We start from the raw sequence: 19,365 nt of genomic DNA, 5'->3' as shown, positions 1-19,365 counted from the left end.
TTTCTTAATCTCAAAGACTTCCTTGAGTGGCGAACTCGTCAAAATTTTTGAGTGTTGCTTTTTGGGTCCTTTTTTAACTTTGGAACTCTCAACGACAGTTGTTTTTATCTCTTTCTCTACCCCTGAGGTTGGAGATGCCAAGTTGAGGATGATGACCTGAGTAGGCGACCTGAGTAGATGATGACCTGGTGTAGTAAAAATTTGTTCCAGAGTTGCAGCTGCATCTGATGGGTCTGATTTTGGTGTCATTGATGATCGGGGTAGCGATGGAGATGGGATCGAGGTCATAGATGCTCGTCCTGACATTGGGGATCCATTTGAGGAGGTCGATGGCAGAGATTATTGTCTCAGCGTTAGAAATAAATTTGATGGGGTTGGTGGCATTCCTGAGTTTGGAGCTCCATGTGGGAGTTGTCTGTGTGTCTTTATGGGCAATCTGGAACGAGTAAATCTACTGCGAGGTGTATCTCCAGTGGACGTTGGAACTGGACCTGGAGAACCATTAGTTATGTTCGGAGAACCTAGTCTGTAGCATCCTTTTCATGAACGTTAGGGTTGATAGAGTTATCAGGATCTCCCATAGCTTTTGGACCCAGACCTGACTGAACTTGAAGAGTTCCCAATGAGATTGATTGTGCTACAACGTTACCAGCATCAGAAGTGTTCAGATTAACATCAGGAGGGGTGTTAGTAGGTGTTCTGACAGTCACCACTTCAGTCTGCTCAAGTCCAGATCTTTCTCCATGAATAATCTCACTTGTTGATGGTTGACTCTGCTGTCCTTCACTCAGGGATATATCTTCTGCCGAAAATAGGAAATCCAACACCCAGAATGCGTTGCCATCTGCGATCATAACAGGGATATCTAGCTCCAATAAATTACCATTTGGACTACTCAGTGGTACCCCCTGGCTCTCTGACAGTGCTTTCAATACTTCAGCAGGCTTGAAATCCTCAGAAGAAAAGATATTTCTGTTCATTGGCTATATATCCGTAGCTTCAAATCCTGAAATAGCATTTTGCATGGAGGCCACATTAACATACGCCTTATTGAAAATCGCAGCCAGCTCATAAAATGTGACTTTTTTGCCCACTGAATTTTTCAAGGTCTCACTAGTGTGCTTCTTCAACGCACCCTCGAGTAGACCGAAAAAGCTAACGTCGAGTGGCTGAGTGCGATGAGATGTATAAGGTGGCAGTGACAGCAAAAAAATACCATTGTCTCGACAGTAGTCAAACGCAGCAAGAGAGCCATGGCTGTCATGATTGTCGAGTGTGACGAGCACTGGATCTTCTTTGGAACAATGTTTGTGAGAGACAAAATGCTCTAACCAGGTGAGAAATAAGGCTGCATTGGTCCAACCATTGGATGAACAATGGTAGACTGCACCAGTAGATCCACCATTCTGCAAACTTGGGGCCATACGTTGACGAGGGAAAATGAACATTGGGAGGATGTACTCTCCAGAAGCACTAGCAGCACATACGACTGTCACGTTCTTTCCTCGTTCTCCACTCGCTAACACACCCACTCTCTTCTGTCCTTTTTCTGTAATGATCTTGACTGGGTCAGGCACAACATTAATCCCTGTTTCGTCCATATTGAATATTCTCGATGGAAGAAAGCTGTGTTTGTTCATAAGTGTTTCCAAATTATCAAAAAATATGGAAACTTCTCCCTCTGAAAACGCGGTGACACGGTTGATGCTGGTATTCCCTGGCTTTCGCACCGATAGAGTTGGATTTCTCTTCATAAATTCTTCGAACTAAGCACGCCCAGCTCTTTTGATTACACGGTTGAAGTTGTGTGGGATATCGTGCCTTTCTGCAAAGTAATAGGCAGTGGACCATGGATGGTCCACTTGTGATTCCATTTTTTATCCCGTCTCTCAGTGTACTGAATGGAATACCGTACATCTCTGAAGCTGTATGAAGCGACGTTCCATCATTTTCAACAGCATGTATAGCTTTTTTTAGATTTTCTTCACTCCATTTCCCCTTTATATTAGGCCCCTTCGGTGTTTTATCCCGTGGCATTCTATAAAAAAAAAAAATATCGATAATTTTTGAGCAACTGATGGGTCCATCTAACCTCTCAACGAATTCGTCGTTTTTATTAATAACATTATACTGATTGGATCGTCCTATTCTCGATCCTCATTCTTTCATCATTTTCCCATATTTATTTTATTACGAGCAATAATGAATGCTAAACTTACTTGATCGTTCGCCGGCCAGTAACTCGTCCATGCGTCCCAGCTGTCACTCGGTGAGCGGTACAACCCACAGAGTGAGTGGTATTAGGAACCCTCCCCGAGCGGAATTACCCGCGAATGCCGGGTGTCAAAAAAACATTAATAATTAATTTACCAGGGTCTTTTTCACCATCAACTATGTTCCAGTCGATGGATAAATGTATTATCAGCTGATATTTCACAACTTTTTATTTTTTTATGTATCTGAAGAGGTGAAAAAAATTCTGGAGTCAAATTCTTTCATCGATTACAGTGAAAGTCAATGGTATAATTTTTTATCAACTTTCAACGATAACAATTCAGAAACTTTGATCGAAATTAGATGTTAGGTGTAAATATATCGATTTGAAAAAAAAAAAAAAAATTTAAATAAGTTATGAGAAAAATAGGTGAGCGGAGATGCCCGCTGAGCGGTATAGCCCCCGCCTACCCTAACAATCACTCTAGAATAACTTTTTTCAATTGTTCGAAGGGTCACGCAATGGGCAGTATCAGAAATGATCTTTTCAGCGCTATCAAGTAGAAAAAAATTGGAAAATTGGATTGAAAATGACTCTTTCGGTGACAATACACCTATAACATAAGACAGGAATCCTCAACGTTGATTCCTCTGAGTTTTCTTCGGAAAAACCTCCTCATTGGCTGAGGCAGAATAGCGTGTTATCACCAATTGACCCCCTAGTCGTGGAATGAAACAATGATTTTTCTGAATAGCAGGAGTTCCTTTAGCTTTATCGAATCTATGTTTCAATTCTGCTTTAATCTTATCGTGCTCGTCTTTGGTGAAGAAATAAACGCCAATCCCAGTGAAATGATTCTTAGCCCATTAAAACACAGCATTTGGTGTGAGCATTGGTTCACCATCAACTGTTTGCAAGCTTTTGCGTCTAGCTTCTCTTTTCACAACTGCTCCAACTCCATCGCATGCCCCTTTACCGTGCGTGGTTGTGTGAAAATGAGCCTCNTTAATAACATTATACTGATTGGATCGTCCTATTCTCGATCCTCATTCTTTCATCATTTTCCCATATTTATTTTATTACGAGCAATAATGAATGCTAAACTTACTTGATCGTTCGCCGGCCAGTAACTCGTCCATGCGTCCCAGCTGTCACTCGGTGAGCGGTACAACCCACAGAGTGAGTGGTATTAGGAACACTCCCCGAGCGGAATTACCCGCGAATGCCGGGTGTCAAAAAAACATTAATAATTAATTTACCAGGGTCTTTTTCACCATCAACTATGTTCCAGTCGATGGATAAATGTATTATCAGCTGATATTTCACAACTTTTTATTTTTTTATGTATCTGAAGAGGTGAAAAAAATTCTGGAGTCAAATTCTTTCATCGATTACAGTGAAAGTCAATGGTATAATTTTTTATCAACTTTCAACGATAACAATTCAGAAACTTTGATCGAAATTAGATGTTAGGTGTAAATATATCGATTTGAAAAAAAAAAAAAAAATTTAAATAAGTTATGAGAAAAATAGGTGAGCGGAGATGCCCGCTGAGCGGTATAGCCCCCGCCTACCCTAACAATCACTCTAGAATAACTTTTTTCAATTGTTCGAAGGGTCACGCAATGGGCAGTATCAGAAATGATCTTTTCAGCGCTATCAAGTAGAAAAAAATTGGAAAATTGGATTGAAAATGACTCTTTCGGTGACAATACACCTATAACATAAGACAGGAATCCTCAACGTTGATTCCTCTGAGTTTTCTTCGGAAAAACCTCCTCATTGGCTGAGGCAGAATAGCGTGTTATCACCAATTGACCCCCTAGTCGTGGAATGAAACAATGATTTTTCTGAATAGCAGGAGTTCCTTTAGCTTTATCGAATCTATGTTTCAATTCTGCTTTAATCTTATCGTGCTCGTCTTTGGTGAAGAAATAAACGCCAATCCCAGTGAAATGATTCTTAGCCCATTAAAACACAGCATTTGGTGTGAGCATTGGTTCACCATCAACTGTTTGCAAGCTTTTGCGTCTAGCTTCTCTTTTCACAACTGCTCCAACTCCATCGCATGCCCCTTTACCGTGCGTGGTTGTGTGAAAATGAGCCTCTGCGTCGATGCCGAAATCAGCCTTATGATTCAAGAGATTAGCCATTTGGTAACGATTTTTGTAATGCTGAGCAGCGCCGTCTGTTACATAAATCATTTTTCGAACATCACCACAATTTTTCTTTACATGCTCGATCAGAACTTTCTGTATGAAATAAACAGCAGCAGTATCGTGGAGTAGACTGTCTGATAAGATAACTAAACTCTGATGTTGGATATCATCATCTTCACGGTAGTAATACACCACCAGGTGGACTGTACATTAATCATTATTGTAATGAAAAGATTGAGCAGCATCTTGAGCAACAAAACAATAATTCTCAGCAAAATCACAGTGGACAAGCACTTCTCCTTTATCCAAATTTTCTCTTCGTTGCTTCACAAAAATTGATTGCTCTAGAGCGATGAAGTGGTGGGGTTTTAGGACTTTCAAGCGTTCAGCAAGTACATCAACGAATTCGTTCACCGGAAGTATCTGTGTTTGCAAAGTGCACCTGTCAGTACTTTGCCACACTCGGAACTCGATATTTTCAATCACAGCTTTGGAGAGGAGTTGTTTTAGCTCACATGACACCTGGCCCAGTCCGGAGCAATTCTTACATTCATCCAAATGACAGGCCGGCGTGGGATTTTGACACATAATTCTGCTAAGACAATCTTTGTAATCTGTCATTGGGCATGGTGAATCCTTCGTTAGAACTTGGAGATTCATAGCATCTAACATCAGTTTACAATTTTGGTGGTACGTGCAAACACATACCATGCTCAGGTCTTAATTCTGGGAACTTACTGAAACCAACTGGAGCCTCTGAGTGAGTGGCTTTGTACTCTCGATGAAGATCTTTCAAATTTTCGAGTACCATTTGCTTCTGTTCTACTCTTTTCTCTCCATTAATTTTAAGCGATACCTTACCTTTCATCCCGGGCATAACCCGACTATTTTCCAGATAAAAACTTCGCATCTTTTGAACAGTGTCGGCTGGTAATGGATGACCAGTCCTTGCAGTTGGTGAAACAGACTCCCTTCAATTCTCTCAACTTTCTTGCCTTCTCCGCCATGTATCTCGAAACACCAAATTCGAGCGCTATTTTTCGGGCATTCCATGATCGAGGAAGAATGGTTAGAATTTGCAGACGCTCACCGTACGAGTCCAAATCGTTGAACTTTTCCTTCAAATCATTCAACATTTTATCTAATTCCAGTTCTCTGGGAGAACGATACCGTTTCGTTGGTGGTGGATCATCGTCATTGTGGTCACTATTTGAATCCTCATCCATACTTAAATCGAAGAATCCACCTGAATCATGTGATCCATCGTGACTTGAAATGCTTATATCATCAAGATGAAAAGATCGGCCTGATCTCAATGAACAGTCAATGGTATGCGGGGTGGAATCATCAAATTCTGCTTCAGTCTTTGATACTTCTGCGGAAGAGATATCTTCTTGAAGATGTTGATTCTTCAGAATGCAAGTAGGAGGAAACAATGGGACGACATAGATTGGCACTTTCATTCGGCATTTGCCACAAATTTTTGCAGTCGATGGTAGGAAGGGTAACTTCAAGGGTATTTTCCGTGAAGTCGGACGTAAATTGGTTCCATAGTGGCCTTTTTCACCTGGGCCTCGCATCGGATCTGCACATCTATCACTATGGGGCATCCTACTGAATACAAATAAATTGATTCCACAAATCGCCTGGAAATATCTCTATCATGAATGTCAGAAATTTCTTACCTCAAATCAGAAATGAAGATGAGAAAACGGGGATGAGTATACACAATTGTGGCTTATTAATTTAGCTTAATGATCACATTTTACTGATAAATGATGCATTTAATTAACACAGTCAACAATAAGTACGGTAATGAAACGTTAATGAAGCATTTGAGACATCTCTCACCACTAATAGCTTACAGTCTGATGGCGTTAAATCGATCGATAGATTGATTTTTTTATCCTTCTTTTGTTTCAAGTCTGAGTGATATAATCTTCTCATGCCACTGACTGGAATTTGAACTCAATTTCTCTAATACGTAAATTCATTGCCTGATCCACTGTCGACTACATTATGATTAGAATTAGAATTAGATTTCCTCACTCTGATGTTACGTTATTTTTTATTTCATATCTATTGTTTCGTATCGTAGATATAATGCCATTGGAACAATAATTTTCAAACCATTTTTCCAATTTTTTTCTACTTGATAGTACTGAAAAGATAATTTCTGATACTGCCCATTGCGTGACCCTTCGAAAAATTGAAAAATTGTTATTGTTGAATATTATAAAAATGTTGAAAACACGCAAAAATTTCAGAGAAAAAAATTTTCTCCGGCGCACCGTTTCTCTTCTATGGTAGTGTATTTATTTTCTATGATATATTAACCAAAAGTATTGATTGGAACATCAATTTCTCGGTAAAAACGAAGCAGCTCTCCTATAAGGCGTAAAAACCTGAAAATTTCAGAAAAAAAATTTTTTTAGACACAATTGTCATTTCTTCCATGATGACGTATTTTTTCACATCATATATTGAGGTCTTCTATCAGAGAAAAATAATTCCGATCGAATATCCGAAGGCCCTAGAGACAAAAAAAAATAAAAACGTACAAATTCCTTGAAAAAACAGTGTAGAAGCTAATTCACTGCACGAGAGTATTTTTTCTCTCAAAGTACAAAAAAAAATTCTTTTTTTATTCGTTCGAATCGGATGCGCCGTTTAAAAATTATGAGTTTTTGAAAATTCCAAGTTTTGTCATCATTATCTCAGGAACAAAAAATGATAGGGGAATGAAATTTGGCACGAATACCATCAATATATAGTAGTTCAAAATACAACTATCAAACGATTTTTTCCAGATAAAAAAAATCCGGGGTGGCCGAGTTGACATGGAATGTCCCATATATGGGAAGCAATGTTGTGTTTGGTGGCTGGTGACTGGTGTCTCGAAACCTTTTGGCGTATGGGAAGCAATGTTGTGTCTGGCGATTGGTGGCTGTTGTCTGGTGAATAGTGTCTCGATTTTGATATATGGGAAGTAATGTTGTGTCTGGTGTCTGGTAGCTGGTACCTGGTGGATAGTGTTTCGAAGCTTTTTGGTGTATGGGATGCTATGTAGTGGCTGGTGGATGGTGTCTCGAAACATTTTGGTGTATGAGAGGCTATATGTTGTGTCTGGTACCTGGTGGATGGTGAATCGAGCCTGGTGGCTGGTGTCTGGTGGATTGTGTCTCGAAACATTTTGGTGTATGGGGAACTATGGTGTGTCTGGTGCCTTGCGGATGGTGAATGGCGCCTGGTGTTCGGTGGATGGTGCCTGGTAGATGGTGCCTGCTGGCTGGTGGACGAGTGATGGTGTTAAGTGCCTGGTGCCTGGTGGTTGGGGTCTGGTGGATGGTGCCTCGAAGCATTTTCGTATATGGGAAGCAATATTGTGTCTGGCGTTTAGTGCCTAGTGTCTCGTAGTATTTAGGGGTATGGGATCCAGCAGCCACAAGCCACCAAGCACCATCCACCAGACACCAGCCACCGGGCACGAAAAACCATCCATCATCCACCAGGCATCTGTCACCATACATCAGTCACAACATTGCTTCCCATACATCAAATTGCTTCGAGACCCCATCCACCAGACACCAGCTACCAGGCACCATTCACCAGGTACCAGACACCAGACACAACATTGTCTCCCATACACTAAATTGCCTCGACACACCATCCATCAGACACCACCCACTAGACACGAGACACCAGACACAACATTGCTTCCAATACATCAAAATGCTTCGAGATACCATTCACCAGACACCAGAAACCAGACACAACATTACTTCCCATATACCAAAAAGCTTCGAGACACCAGATACCAGGCACCTAGGGGGTGCGAATATACACACCCCATAAGTTCAGCTTGCGCTGACGTTCGTAAAAAATAGAAAAATTTTAAACTCAATGAAAAAACAATGAATCTGGCATTGACATTCCTCATAAAAATATTGTAAGATACTTAGGAATTTATTTCGACAATACATTAAATTTTCGGAACCACATACAAACTCAACTTAACAAAGCAAACAATGCATTCAAAGTTTGTATAAAGCTATTTAAGAATAAACATTTACATGTTAGAATTAAAATAATTCGTTATCAAGCACTGGTCAGGCCCGTTCTAAGATATGGGGGTCCTATATGGTTCACAATAAATAACACGCAAATGGAACTTCTACGTGCCTTCGAACGAAAATGCCTTAAACCGTGCCTTAGCAAATTTCGAACTCCTCAATCGAAATATAAAACATTCTATAGTAATCACAAAATTTACGAAGAAGCTAACGTTCATAGAATCGATTGCTTCACTCTCAAACTAACTAGAGACCACATATATAAATCTACTAAATGTATTGGTTCAAATAATTTAATAGGAGCTCCCTTCTACACCGCTGAAAATTATTAGGTCATCCCTCTTCTGGTGTCACTTTTTTCTTTCCAGCTGCCATGGTATTGCGCCACCTGACGAAAAAAATAGTAACATGATAGTATTGCTGATTCAGTATAGCGGTGTCGTATAGTTTTCGTTTTAATTATGTTGCAGTATTTACGATGGAGGAATTGAAAGAATCTGTGAGTGTAGTGGAGCAACGAATATTCCTGAAATTTTGTGCCCTATTAGATTACTCTGGAGGAGTTGCGCACGGGTTATTAGTGAAATCTGTTGGCCGCAATGCATTAAATAAAGGAACAACACAACGCTGGCCCAGTGCCTATAAACGAGGTCGAACGTCCACTGAAAATGAGGTGCGGGTGCTTCGACCAATGTCATCAAATAGATTAGAAGGGAGAGATAGAATCGCAGAAACTGTCCGTCAGTCACCTAGAGTGAGTGTCAACGATCTGTCCACCCAACTTGGTATTCGTCATTCGACTGTGCACAGAGTACTAATCGAAGATTTAGGTCTGGTCAATAAATTGGCAACATGGATATCTCACAGTTTAACTGACGATCAAAAGGAATTTCGATATGAAGCTGCACGTAGCAACTTGGCATGGTATCGTCGTAAGAAAAATATACTTTCTAGACTCCTGTATGTAGAATTTTATACCACTCTTCAAAAACATTAATCACAATCTTGGGTGTAATCAGGTACGTCAGCGCTAAGATTACAATGTGCGGAACTTCACGAACAGAAGGTACTGCCGATAGTAGCAATGGATATAAGAGGGATCGCTTTTTGGCCGAATTATGCCGAAAACACAACTATGACATCTGAACGTTATAAGACGTTTTTGGAGGGCAATATTCCCGAATGGGCACAAGAACATCACATAAAAAGTCCCCTTATTTTACACGAAAACGCCGGACCACATAAAGCACGCATCGTTCGGTAGTCAATTGACAATGAAGTTTGGGTAGAACATTTCTACCCATCATATTCTTCCAATATGAAACCGTGTGATTTCAATTGTTTTGGTCACGTATAGAGGGAATTGTCAGGTACTCGATACAACAGCAAAGAACACTTAGATATTGAGTTGCATAGGATTATTTCCATTTTGAATGAAAGTGGGACTCTACGTGGTGTTCGAGAATTGCCAGCAGTCTGGGATCGCGCCGTCAGTAATGGAGGAGATTACTGAATAATATTATGAAAGTATCATTGTATGTCGGTTATCGCTTGTCAAGATGTAGAAATTTTTTTTATCGTTATTTTACATCGCTTCGACCTGGTTAGGGTATACTGCGATGATGATCAAGACTTAAAATGGTTAGATCGCATCATTCTACCCGGCCGGGATTTGAACTCGGAAGCTTTCGCATGTGAGGCAACGAACTTACCCACTGCGCTAAGCCACCGGACGAGAGATGTAGAAAATAAAAATTGTGACACCAGAAGTGGGATGACCTGATATCTTGCTAACAACCTCACATCGGGTTTCATTCCACCAGAAGCTTTCGTCTATTTAGACAAAAAAACATTAATTCAAGACTGAAACAACATACCAATCATTTACCATGCCAAAAGGGTTAATCCCCCGACTAAAATTACATACAAAGAGAATATAGAATCAAATGAAAAAATCCTCTTGACATATGATACTTTGTCAAATAGAGATAAAAACTTTAGAATAGTACAAAAATTTTATGGGTAGCTACCTGATTTCCCCCAATACAACTAGACTGTCTTGCTCCCCTTGTAATTGTTCCCCTGCCTTTCCTGGTACATAATATATATAGTAATGTATATAGTAATTTTTTGTTTTGAAACTAAATTTAAGACAGAACACTACGAACCATTATGTCACGTGGTCAGTTTTTAATGGCGATGAAAATGCACATTAACTCGCCTTTTTCCATCAAGGGAAAGGGAAAGTCCTGTGGAACTTTTCGATCGGAAGTACCCTTTTCAAGTTATTCAAAGTTGAAGTTGCGCCAATCAGGAGCGTGGAATGGACGAACGTCTATCGGTGAGTGGAATGCAAGAGTGTTGGTGTTGTGCTGCCTTTTTCGTTCGAAAGGCACGAGCAGGCGTGGGAGGAAGGCAAAGAAGAAATTGGGAAAGATGAAAAATCATTTTCTTCTCTCTCTCGGTCTCTTTTTTTAAAATTTTTTTTTGTCGCTCCCCCAATAAGCTCCGAGGGACTAAAACCGTGTTTATCTCGGAGATGAGTCACGTTAGGAGGAAAATGCATAGGATGTCTTTTGCAGCTGAAGAATTTTCCAAATAAAAAATTAGATTATGATTTCTCCTGAGAACAATAATTCTTTAGATAATTGGAGAATCAGGGAGGTGGAACGAATGAATGGTCCAGTTTTTCTGGAATTTAATGTTTTATTCATTTTCGATGCAATTACCTCAAAGAGCAGTGACTTTGAGAGGAAAACCCATCAGATTTTTTTGTAGCTGAAGAAATTTCCAACGAAAAACTCTGATAAAGTTTTTCACTAAGAACAATTGTGATTGAGAGAATTGGAGAATCAGGAAAGTGGAATAAATCAATGGTCCTATTCTTCTCGATATTATTTTGTTTATTTTCGATGCAATTATCTCAAAGAGGAGTAACTTTGAGAGGAAAACCCATAAAATCGTGTTTGAAACGCAACTTAAATTCCAGAACATTCTGGTCGACCATCAGCCTACTTCGAAAATCTCCGCGACCCTTCGGGTCATCAGTCATAAGTCACCGAAACACGCGCGAATCAGTTTAGGCTTAGCCTCTCACCGTACAAGTCTATCTCGGGCAAATCACCTGTACAAGTTTTATATCGCATCTCACCGAGTACAGTAGCTTCTTGAACCTCACCTAGCTCACTAGTAATCAAGTACATCACCGGTCTTTGTAAGATCACCGTTTTGTTCAGTACATCACCTCTGTTGATTAAATTCAGTTTAAATTCAGTGACTCAACCAATTAACAGTGAAAGACAATTATCAGTATAATTAGACATTTAACAATTAAATTACCAAATAGTGTAAATAGTTTTGACAAAGTGGTTCGATCCCACAAAATAAAGTGTGATTTTTTAAATCCGGCTCATCAATAATTTTCCCAACATCTCCCTCCACATTTTCATCCCACATCCACCCTAAAGCTAGTCATTCACCAAACAGTGGTCCTTCAAGCCGGATAGTGGGTGAAAACGTATGAAAAGTGTTGTGGAAGATCTAAGGGACGCCTCGTGTCGAATAAACTTTCGGGGTTCGCACGGGCAATTCAACGGAAAGTTCTGGAACATGCGCTTTGTTTACACCCGCAAGGGCGACGGGGTAACAAAGGACATACCAGTGAAATTCAGTGTCGAAATCAGGAGCGTTCGTGAGTGTCGAGTGTCGCTGAAGCCCGTCAACGTTTGGCCCATGTGCGTCACGCAATAAGCGACTCACCGAACGTTCGGCAGTCAGTAACTCATCGGCCACCAGTAGCGTCTCAACAGCCGATAACTTACAATATCAACAACTTAGCGCAGATTATCACCATGGCAAACGACGCTCAGGTCAACGACCCTAACGAGGAAACTCAACAACAAGAGATCAACGTTGAATAAATTGAGCAAGTCACACTAGATAAGGGACTGTCAGCAATAAATGAGGCAGTTCAACATAAGCCGATCACCACTGAGGAAGAATATAACAATCGAAATGTTCGTCACATCAACGCAGCCATTCACCATTAGATCATCAGCGAACCAAGAATTATCAACATTTATCGAGGCTTACGCGAGAGGAGTCAACTCTGGCGCTAATTTCAACAGAAGTACATCACCATCAACAGGGAGGGAAATCCAGGGACTACAGGATTGAGAGTTAAGTATCATCTTCCATTTATTATTTGTGTACGTCCACGTGAAAAGGGCCCACTTTGTCGCATCTAGTTTCCGAGATATTCACGTTTTTCTCTTCACATCTCCCATTTAAACCAATGTTAAATTGTTTTTTTGATCGTCTATACTGGCGTCAGTTTTCATTCTATCGGATTGATTTTTGGCTCAAAATGTGAAAAATCTGATCAAGATTATCGAAACATACATAACTCCAATACCGTCAAAGTGGGCCCTTTTCATGTGGACGCCCACATTTATTGGCAAGTGATACGTCTCTCACCTTATGTTCCTCCCCGTAGCAATCGACAACAATCAGCTCGGCGGCAACTGGGGGAATTTACGCCTCTGTCAGTCGACAAAGAGCTTACCAGAAGGAAGAACATCACCAAGAGGAGGTTCAAGTTTGTAATGATTTTTCCGTAGCCTCAACAAATACGCAATAAACCCTAACCCAAAATTCTCGATTATCCTAACACGGCTAAATCATTACCTTCGGTCTCGCGATCAACCAAACCTGACACTGCAAAAACTCAACAACAAAACAGAACTCCAGGAACGGTCAGCAGCTCATCCAACCTTGCTTCGTGTATTTAGGGCGCCAGCCGATTTTTAGCAACGCGGAATCGACGAACCGCAACCCATTGCCTTAACTAAATACTAACCATCCCCGAAATTCGAAAAGAGACACAACAAAACCCAGAAGCTAAAACTCAGGGATGGTAATCACGAGAGTACGGGATTTATTCGGCTGCTCAGTGTGCGGGTCGTGGAGAGAGGGGTGGATTCGTGGACAGGAAAACCAATAAACAAAATCAACCCTTAATGAAGAGTTCAAAATCCAATACCTTAATTCTAGATAGATCGGGGTCAGGTAAAATCCAATAAAATAAAAAAAATAAGTATACTGACATGTTCCGCTATTGCTAATATTTTACACCATTTTCAATTTTGTAATTACAAATTTCATACAATTTTGACTCGACATAATTTCAAATAGGGGACGAATAATCCCACGGACTCGACTACTAATAAAATAATTTTATTATGGAAAAAGGAATGATCCCAAATAAACGTTAGTAGAGAGATAGGCAAAAGTATTATCCATGCGGTGCGCATGAATCTGAGAGAGAGAGAGGACGCATGGAGGTAGCGGGAGAGAGAGAGAGAGCGAACAAGGTAGCTACGCGAATGGGAGAGGGAGCTATCGAAAATGTACGAAATTTTCCCGCATTTCTCTTAATGATTCGCATTTTCTATTACGGAGGGCCTTTTTCATTTATTTTCAGCCGTTTGGCCGTCCCTAAGATGTAATTAATTGGTTACCTCCCCTGAAAATGATCCAGAAAGAGAGCAAGGGAACTTGGATGCTTGCCACGTGGCTATCCCACCGGAAGGGTGGGTTTCAAAACGGAAATGGAGGTTTGCTCCATTGAAATCGGTCGATTTTGGTGTCCAACGACTCAGAACCGGGTAGGGAGCTAATTAGTTAATATTGGAGAACAGAAATTGAGTTCATTTGTTGTGGATTCCAACCGTAAAATTTTAAGGTTACAGTTAAGGTAGCGTCCCCATGCCCAACCGGAATTCCACAATTAACGAAGATTAAAGATAGCATAAAACGCGAAGAAGTCGCACAAAAGGTATTTCACGCAGTCTGATTTTTCTCCTAAAACCCGTAGGAGAGGACGACAATGCGGAAAAATAGGTAGCAAGTAACAATTTAGCGAAAATAGCGAATCTAGAGAGCAAGCAGACAGGTAGCCAGAGAGCAGATAGCACGTGGCATCGACCGCCGTAGCAAGACACCTGAAATCACTAATTTTCATCATAATCACAAATTCAGGTAGCATGATTAACACTTAGGTAAATCCAGGTAGCTTCCAGGGAGCATTTGGGTTCGTTTGAAGGGTTTTCTACCCTTCAAACCATGAGTATCGGTGTTGGCGTCATTCCGAGAGGTAGCGACGCCATCCCACGCGGTCCACTTTCTTTTCCGGAAAAACGCACTAATCCACTTTTTAAATAGCTCTAAATCAGTACACGAGTACTTACCATCGTCTGGAGCGTTGATTTCGACTGAACTTAGGTCACGGGGCCTCGATAATTACCTCGAAAAAGAGCTCGTTCAGGGAGTTGCTCGACTTGTACCTCACTTTGCTTGTCCGGGTGGATACCGTAATGGCGACTCTCGCGTGTGTCCGCTCGGGCCTGCTGCGTAATGGTGGGGAGTCTGGGGAAGACTAGCCCCGTACGGTGCTGACTCGAGTGTTGGGGGCGCGAACTATCGATTCCCGGGGTAATTGTGCGCGAAATTTTTAAAGATTTAAATTTGCATTTTCTTATAATTGATTTTAATTATGTTAACTGAACAAAACTTGAACTCAACATGAACTGAGATGGCTAAGCGGGTCTTCACTCCATCTACGACCGGAATAAGGTAGCTTATCTACAGAGGGCACTCTCCGGAGAGGAATTAGGGCTTTACCAACGAAAATTCAGACGCAACCGCAACTTAACTAGTTTAAAAACCCAATAGCGATCCGCTTCGACGACTGGGTGATCGTCTCCACGGCCTTCCAACTGAAAGCCCTAACACTCTCGCTCAGGGAGCGCAAGCATTTCAACTCGACCTATGTGCTCACTCTATCGACAAACCGAAAAGGGTTACAGGAAACACTGGGTAGCACATTATCTTGGCCAAATATTCCACGATGAGATCCTGATTCCTAACCGAATTTACGTAGGAAAATCTCAAAATTACTAAACTTTAACTCAAGCAAAACTGACTCAAAAAAAAAGAAATATCTGCAAAATACCTGATTTATCTAATGAAGTTATTTAATGAATATTAGTCTAAAAATTTCGGGAATCGATTCACGCGATAGGTAACCCATTTCAGTAGGTCCCCGAACTTAAGGTAGCTCTGAAGTAGAGTTAAGGTAGCAGGTAGTTCTAATTTTCCGTATAGATTTTTATCGCGAAGAAAAGGTAACGGTTTATAAATTTTTACTTCCTCTCTCTCTCTCTCTCTCTCTCTCTCTCTCTCTCTCTCATTTACTTTATAAATACCCTGGAGTGATACAGGTGACGAAAGGGCCGGGAATTTCGTCACAGCCCCCCGCACCTTGACTCTGCCACGCCGGTCTTGTCCTCTGCTGTGGTTGGCTTCGTAGCGTTCAGATGTCGTATTGTCCTCTGAGAGTTTCTGGGGGTCCATTTCTGTTTCCGCAGAGCTTCCAGGTCCAGGTTGTCTCTGGGGCTGAAAAGTGTCGAACCCACGCCCACAAGAGTCTTTTCCCATAATAAAGAGGACACGAGGAGTACACATCTCAAGTTCACAGTAGTATTTATTCGCGTTATCACGGAGGAAATTCAGGAAGTAAGTAATGTCAGATAACGTCGACACGCGGATTCGAGAAAAATGTAACTTAAGGCGCCATTTATGACTGTCGCTACGGTTCGGCTCGAATGAATAATAGAAAAGGAAGAAGTGAACGAAAACCCACGGTTTGCGGAAGAGAAAAAAAAAAAAAGGAAAAGGAAACGTAACTAGGCTCATCTTGGTCAACATGAACTTGACAATGGGAAGCTATTCGTGAGAACAAAAAAAAATAATAATAACGAGGCCAAATCCGGGTTTTCTGATCAACGAAAACAACTGCGGCTATCGTCGGGTTCTTCTCCATTTTCCCAACAAAAAAAACAAAATCAAATGAAAACAAAGAAAGAATGAACAACAAAAGAAAAAAACTTAACCAAGGGAATCAATTAACCCCAAAAAAAATACTGTTCGTGGGACTTTTTGTCCGCTTAACGGGTCCGGCCCGCCTGTCAGCCCTGTTCTCGACTAGTATGAAAGTAGCTTTTAGGTAGCCAGTAGATAGCCCTGATAAGGTAATTTAGGTAGCTGGACGGTCTTACGGAGTGGGCCGGTCCTGCCTTAACCTACCTACCAGTAGCCAGGTGGTGGTGGTTCAGGTCCTCTAGGCGAGTAGTCGCGATCGTAATCCCGACGATCGTAGTGATTGCCTGGAGGTGGGTGCCTGGGTCCCTCTTCACGGTACTCACCACCATGTCCTCTCGGTGGGTAGGCTTGGCCCCCCGATCACTGTCGTCCCTCATCGATCTCGGATACTCCCATGGCTCGGTCTCGTACCGAGGGTCCGGCAATCCTCCGCGGCCTCAAGGTGGTTCGTCTCTGTTCCTTTCAGAGTCCTCGGGTGATCTACCCCAACCTCGGCCCCTGGCCAAAGGTGGGTAGTCCTCTGAGCGAGGTTCCTGGTTCTCGGTCCGGCTGGAAGCGATGGTATTGGATGGGCGTTCGGCGAGGGCGCTCGTCGAATTCGTCATAACCTCTAGTGAGGTGTCGAGGATTCTTGGCGCTGGTCATACGAAGGGGTGTAGTAATCCCAACTTTCTTCCCGCCTGGGTGGTGGCGATGGTGGAGGTCCTCCTCTCCCAGTTCTAGAGGTTTTGGCCGGCCTTGGAGGTTTAGCGGCCGGAGGATTTTTACGACGCCTGCCCCGATTCTTGGCTGGTGGGGTTGCTGCATCGGTGTCCTGTCGAGGGGCTTGAGCCTGGAGCTCGTGTCGAGGGACATTTCGACCGAAAGATGGCACATAGGGACCTGCGGCTCTCCATTTATCGCCACAATGAGGAGAGGTCTTCGAGGTAGCTCCTTTGAGGCCGCAGCTAAAGCACACCGTGATGCGTCTCTCCGGACACTGTTGAAGGCGATGATTGGGGGAGTCGCAGTTATAGCAGCAAGGCTCGAAATCCCAATCGGTCCTGATGGGTAGATTATCTTGGCGAACCGGCATTGGTCTCACCTCCTCGGTGGGTAGTGCTGAATCCCCATGATTCTCCTCCTCTGTAGCCCACCATGGGAGAGGGTCCTCAGCGGGATTCTCGACTTCTTCCGGGTCATTTTCAATGATGATGACCCCCGGTTCGCGCCTGGGAGTGCTGCTGGCGGATGTGCAAGTTTTGGGAATGGCTCCCTTTGAAGGGGGTGTTGAGGAGGTCTCAGTGGCCGGAGTTGTCCTTTGGGATACTGAATCCGCCTGAATCACTTCCTGGGGACGTTCACGTGCTGGTGCAGAGGCCATCGGAGTAATGGGTTGACTATTCCTCATCCCGGCCACTGCAATTTCGGTCGGAGGTGTTGTCCCTTGTAGTCGAGTGAGCCTGACTTGCGCCTGTACCCGCTCGAATGCTCCCGAAGTTTGAGTGGCTGGGGCTGCAGTACGGGATCTGGTTCTAGTCGAGGGTGGTTGTAGTTCCTCGACTTGTTCTCTCACCAATTTCGGATAACTCCTAGAAGGTCGAACTGCACTGATGGGCCGAAGTCGTGGTGTCATTGGGGCCAGGAGCTTCTGAGCCCTCTTGGCGCCTGAGACCGGGGTTGGAATTTTGGGCAGTGACTCCAGTGAGGTGCCAAGCTTCTGATCCTCTTCGGAGAGGTCTACTTGCAGGACATCCGACTCTGTTCCAGATGACGCTGCTCGAGGGGGAGTTTTCCGGATCGCTGCCAGCATCAGATCGCTCAGTTTCTCCAATGGAATGGAAACTGGAAGTGTGAAGGTAGGTGGAGCTCTCACAATCTCTACTAGGCACGCCCTAGAGTCAACCACTTTAGGGAGCGATTTCAGTTTCGGACCCTCGGGTGTCGTAGTCCGAGGGTCATTGGTGATGACTCGTTGGTTGGGAGGCAGAGTGTTGTTCTCTTCCTTGTCGTCCATCAAGGCACTGGCGTCACTGGAGGCCCGGCTCCGACCACTGAGCGGAGAGTAGGTGCTGCTTAGATTATCGGCGGGTGACCCTCGAGCGAGTGAGAGCTTGGCCGATGTTCGCAAAATGGCCATGAGAAGGTCGTGCTTGGTTCCAGGGCGTTCTCGATCGAGAGCGTCCAGCTGGGCCTGGAACGGGGACAATTTCGCCCTAACGAGGTCCATCGGTCCTGGTGACGGCGGATTTTCTGAGTTCGGAGGGGTCTTCTCGGCATCCTGGGGCTGAGAATCCCCGTCCTTCCCTGTTGGTGTGGCGACAGTGGGAGGGGAGACCTCCATTGCTATTTCTAAGGGAGCGGAAGTAGTTGCGGAAGGTGTTGGGGCTATAGTTAGCGGCGTTGGTCTCGAAGGGTCTCTCTTTGATGTTAGTTCCGTGACGTCCATCGCGACGTCAGAACTCTGCGACGCTGTGGTGGCCATCGTTCCCCGAGGGTTCTGGGGTGGTTTATCTTCCTAAAAGTTCACGGTGGCGTTAGAGAGAGTTTTAAACGTGGCTTTGGAAAGCATGAGGGCAAAAGCAACACCAAAATGCATCGGTAGCGGGTGGGAAGGTAGCGTTGAAGCGAAAGTTCATTGAAGGAAACAGCGGGTATATCTAGTAAGCCCAAGAAATGGTAAAGAGGTGGTATAACCCGTCAGGCTTACAGGTGAAGTAGTTTAGGTAGCGCCTTGCCTAAGAACACGACAGATTTACGTAGGGGTAGATTAGAGGTTCAGGCTTACAGCTAGAGTAAGTTAGGTAGCTCCATGTCGATGAGGCATGTAGGGTTTATCTGAAGAGAGCATGGATATTCGGGCTTACAGGCAGAGTAAGTTAGGTAGCGCCATGCCGCTGGTTCTTATTCTTCTTCTTGGGGAAGTCTATATCGCTTGAGGTCTTGAATCGAGGTTTCCCCTTTGAATTTCCCTATCATATCCGAGAGCTCATAACGA

The 19,365-nt window shown here is 43.0% G+C and overlaps 2 protein-coding genes across 2 annotated transcripts; both read right to left on the bottom strand.

Moving 5' to 3' along the window:
- Positions 1–983: 983 nt before the first annotated feature.
- Positions 984–1,601, bottom strand: LOC107046042. The gene has a single exon (XM_015268495.1). The coding sequence runs from the start codon at positions 1,599–1,601 to the stop codon at positions 984–986; it is 618 nt and encodes a 205-aa protein (XP_015123981.1).
- A 15,397-nt stretch (positions 1,602–16,998) lies between these two features.
- Positions 16,999–18,852, bottom strand: LOC107046041 (uncharacterized protein DKFZp434B061-like). Its single transcript, XM_015268494.1, has one exon. It carries the CDS (start codon positions 18,850–18,852, stop codon positions 16,999–17,001), a length of 1,854 nt encoding a protein of 617 aa, XP_015123980.1.
- Positions 18,853–19,365: the final 513 nt, after the last annotated feature.

Source organism: Diachasma alloeum, unplaced genomic scaffold (assembly GCF_001412515.2).
Source record: "Diachasma alloeum isolate Michigan unplaced genomic scaffold, Dall2.0 Dall_scaffold_01187, whole genome shotgun sequence".
In the NCBI taxonomy this organism is placed as follows: domain Eukaryota; kingdom Metazoa; phylum Arthropoda; class Insecta; order Hymenoptera; family Braconidae; genus Diachasma; species Diachasma alloeum.
Note: the sequence above shows the minus strand (reverse complement) of the source record. Positions and strands in the feature narration are given on the sequence as shown.

Excerpts from the sequence above, each read along its gene's own strand:
- LOC107046042 (XM_015268495.1), bottom strand. The coding sequence starts at position 1,601 with ATGGACGAAACAGGGATTAATGTTGTGCCTGACCCAGTCAAGATCATT.
- LOC107046041 (XM_015268494.1), bottom strand. The coding sequence starts at position 18,852 with ATGGCCACCACAGCGTCGCAGAGTTCTGACGTCGCGATGGACGTCACG.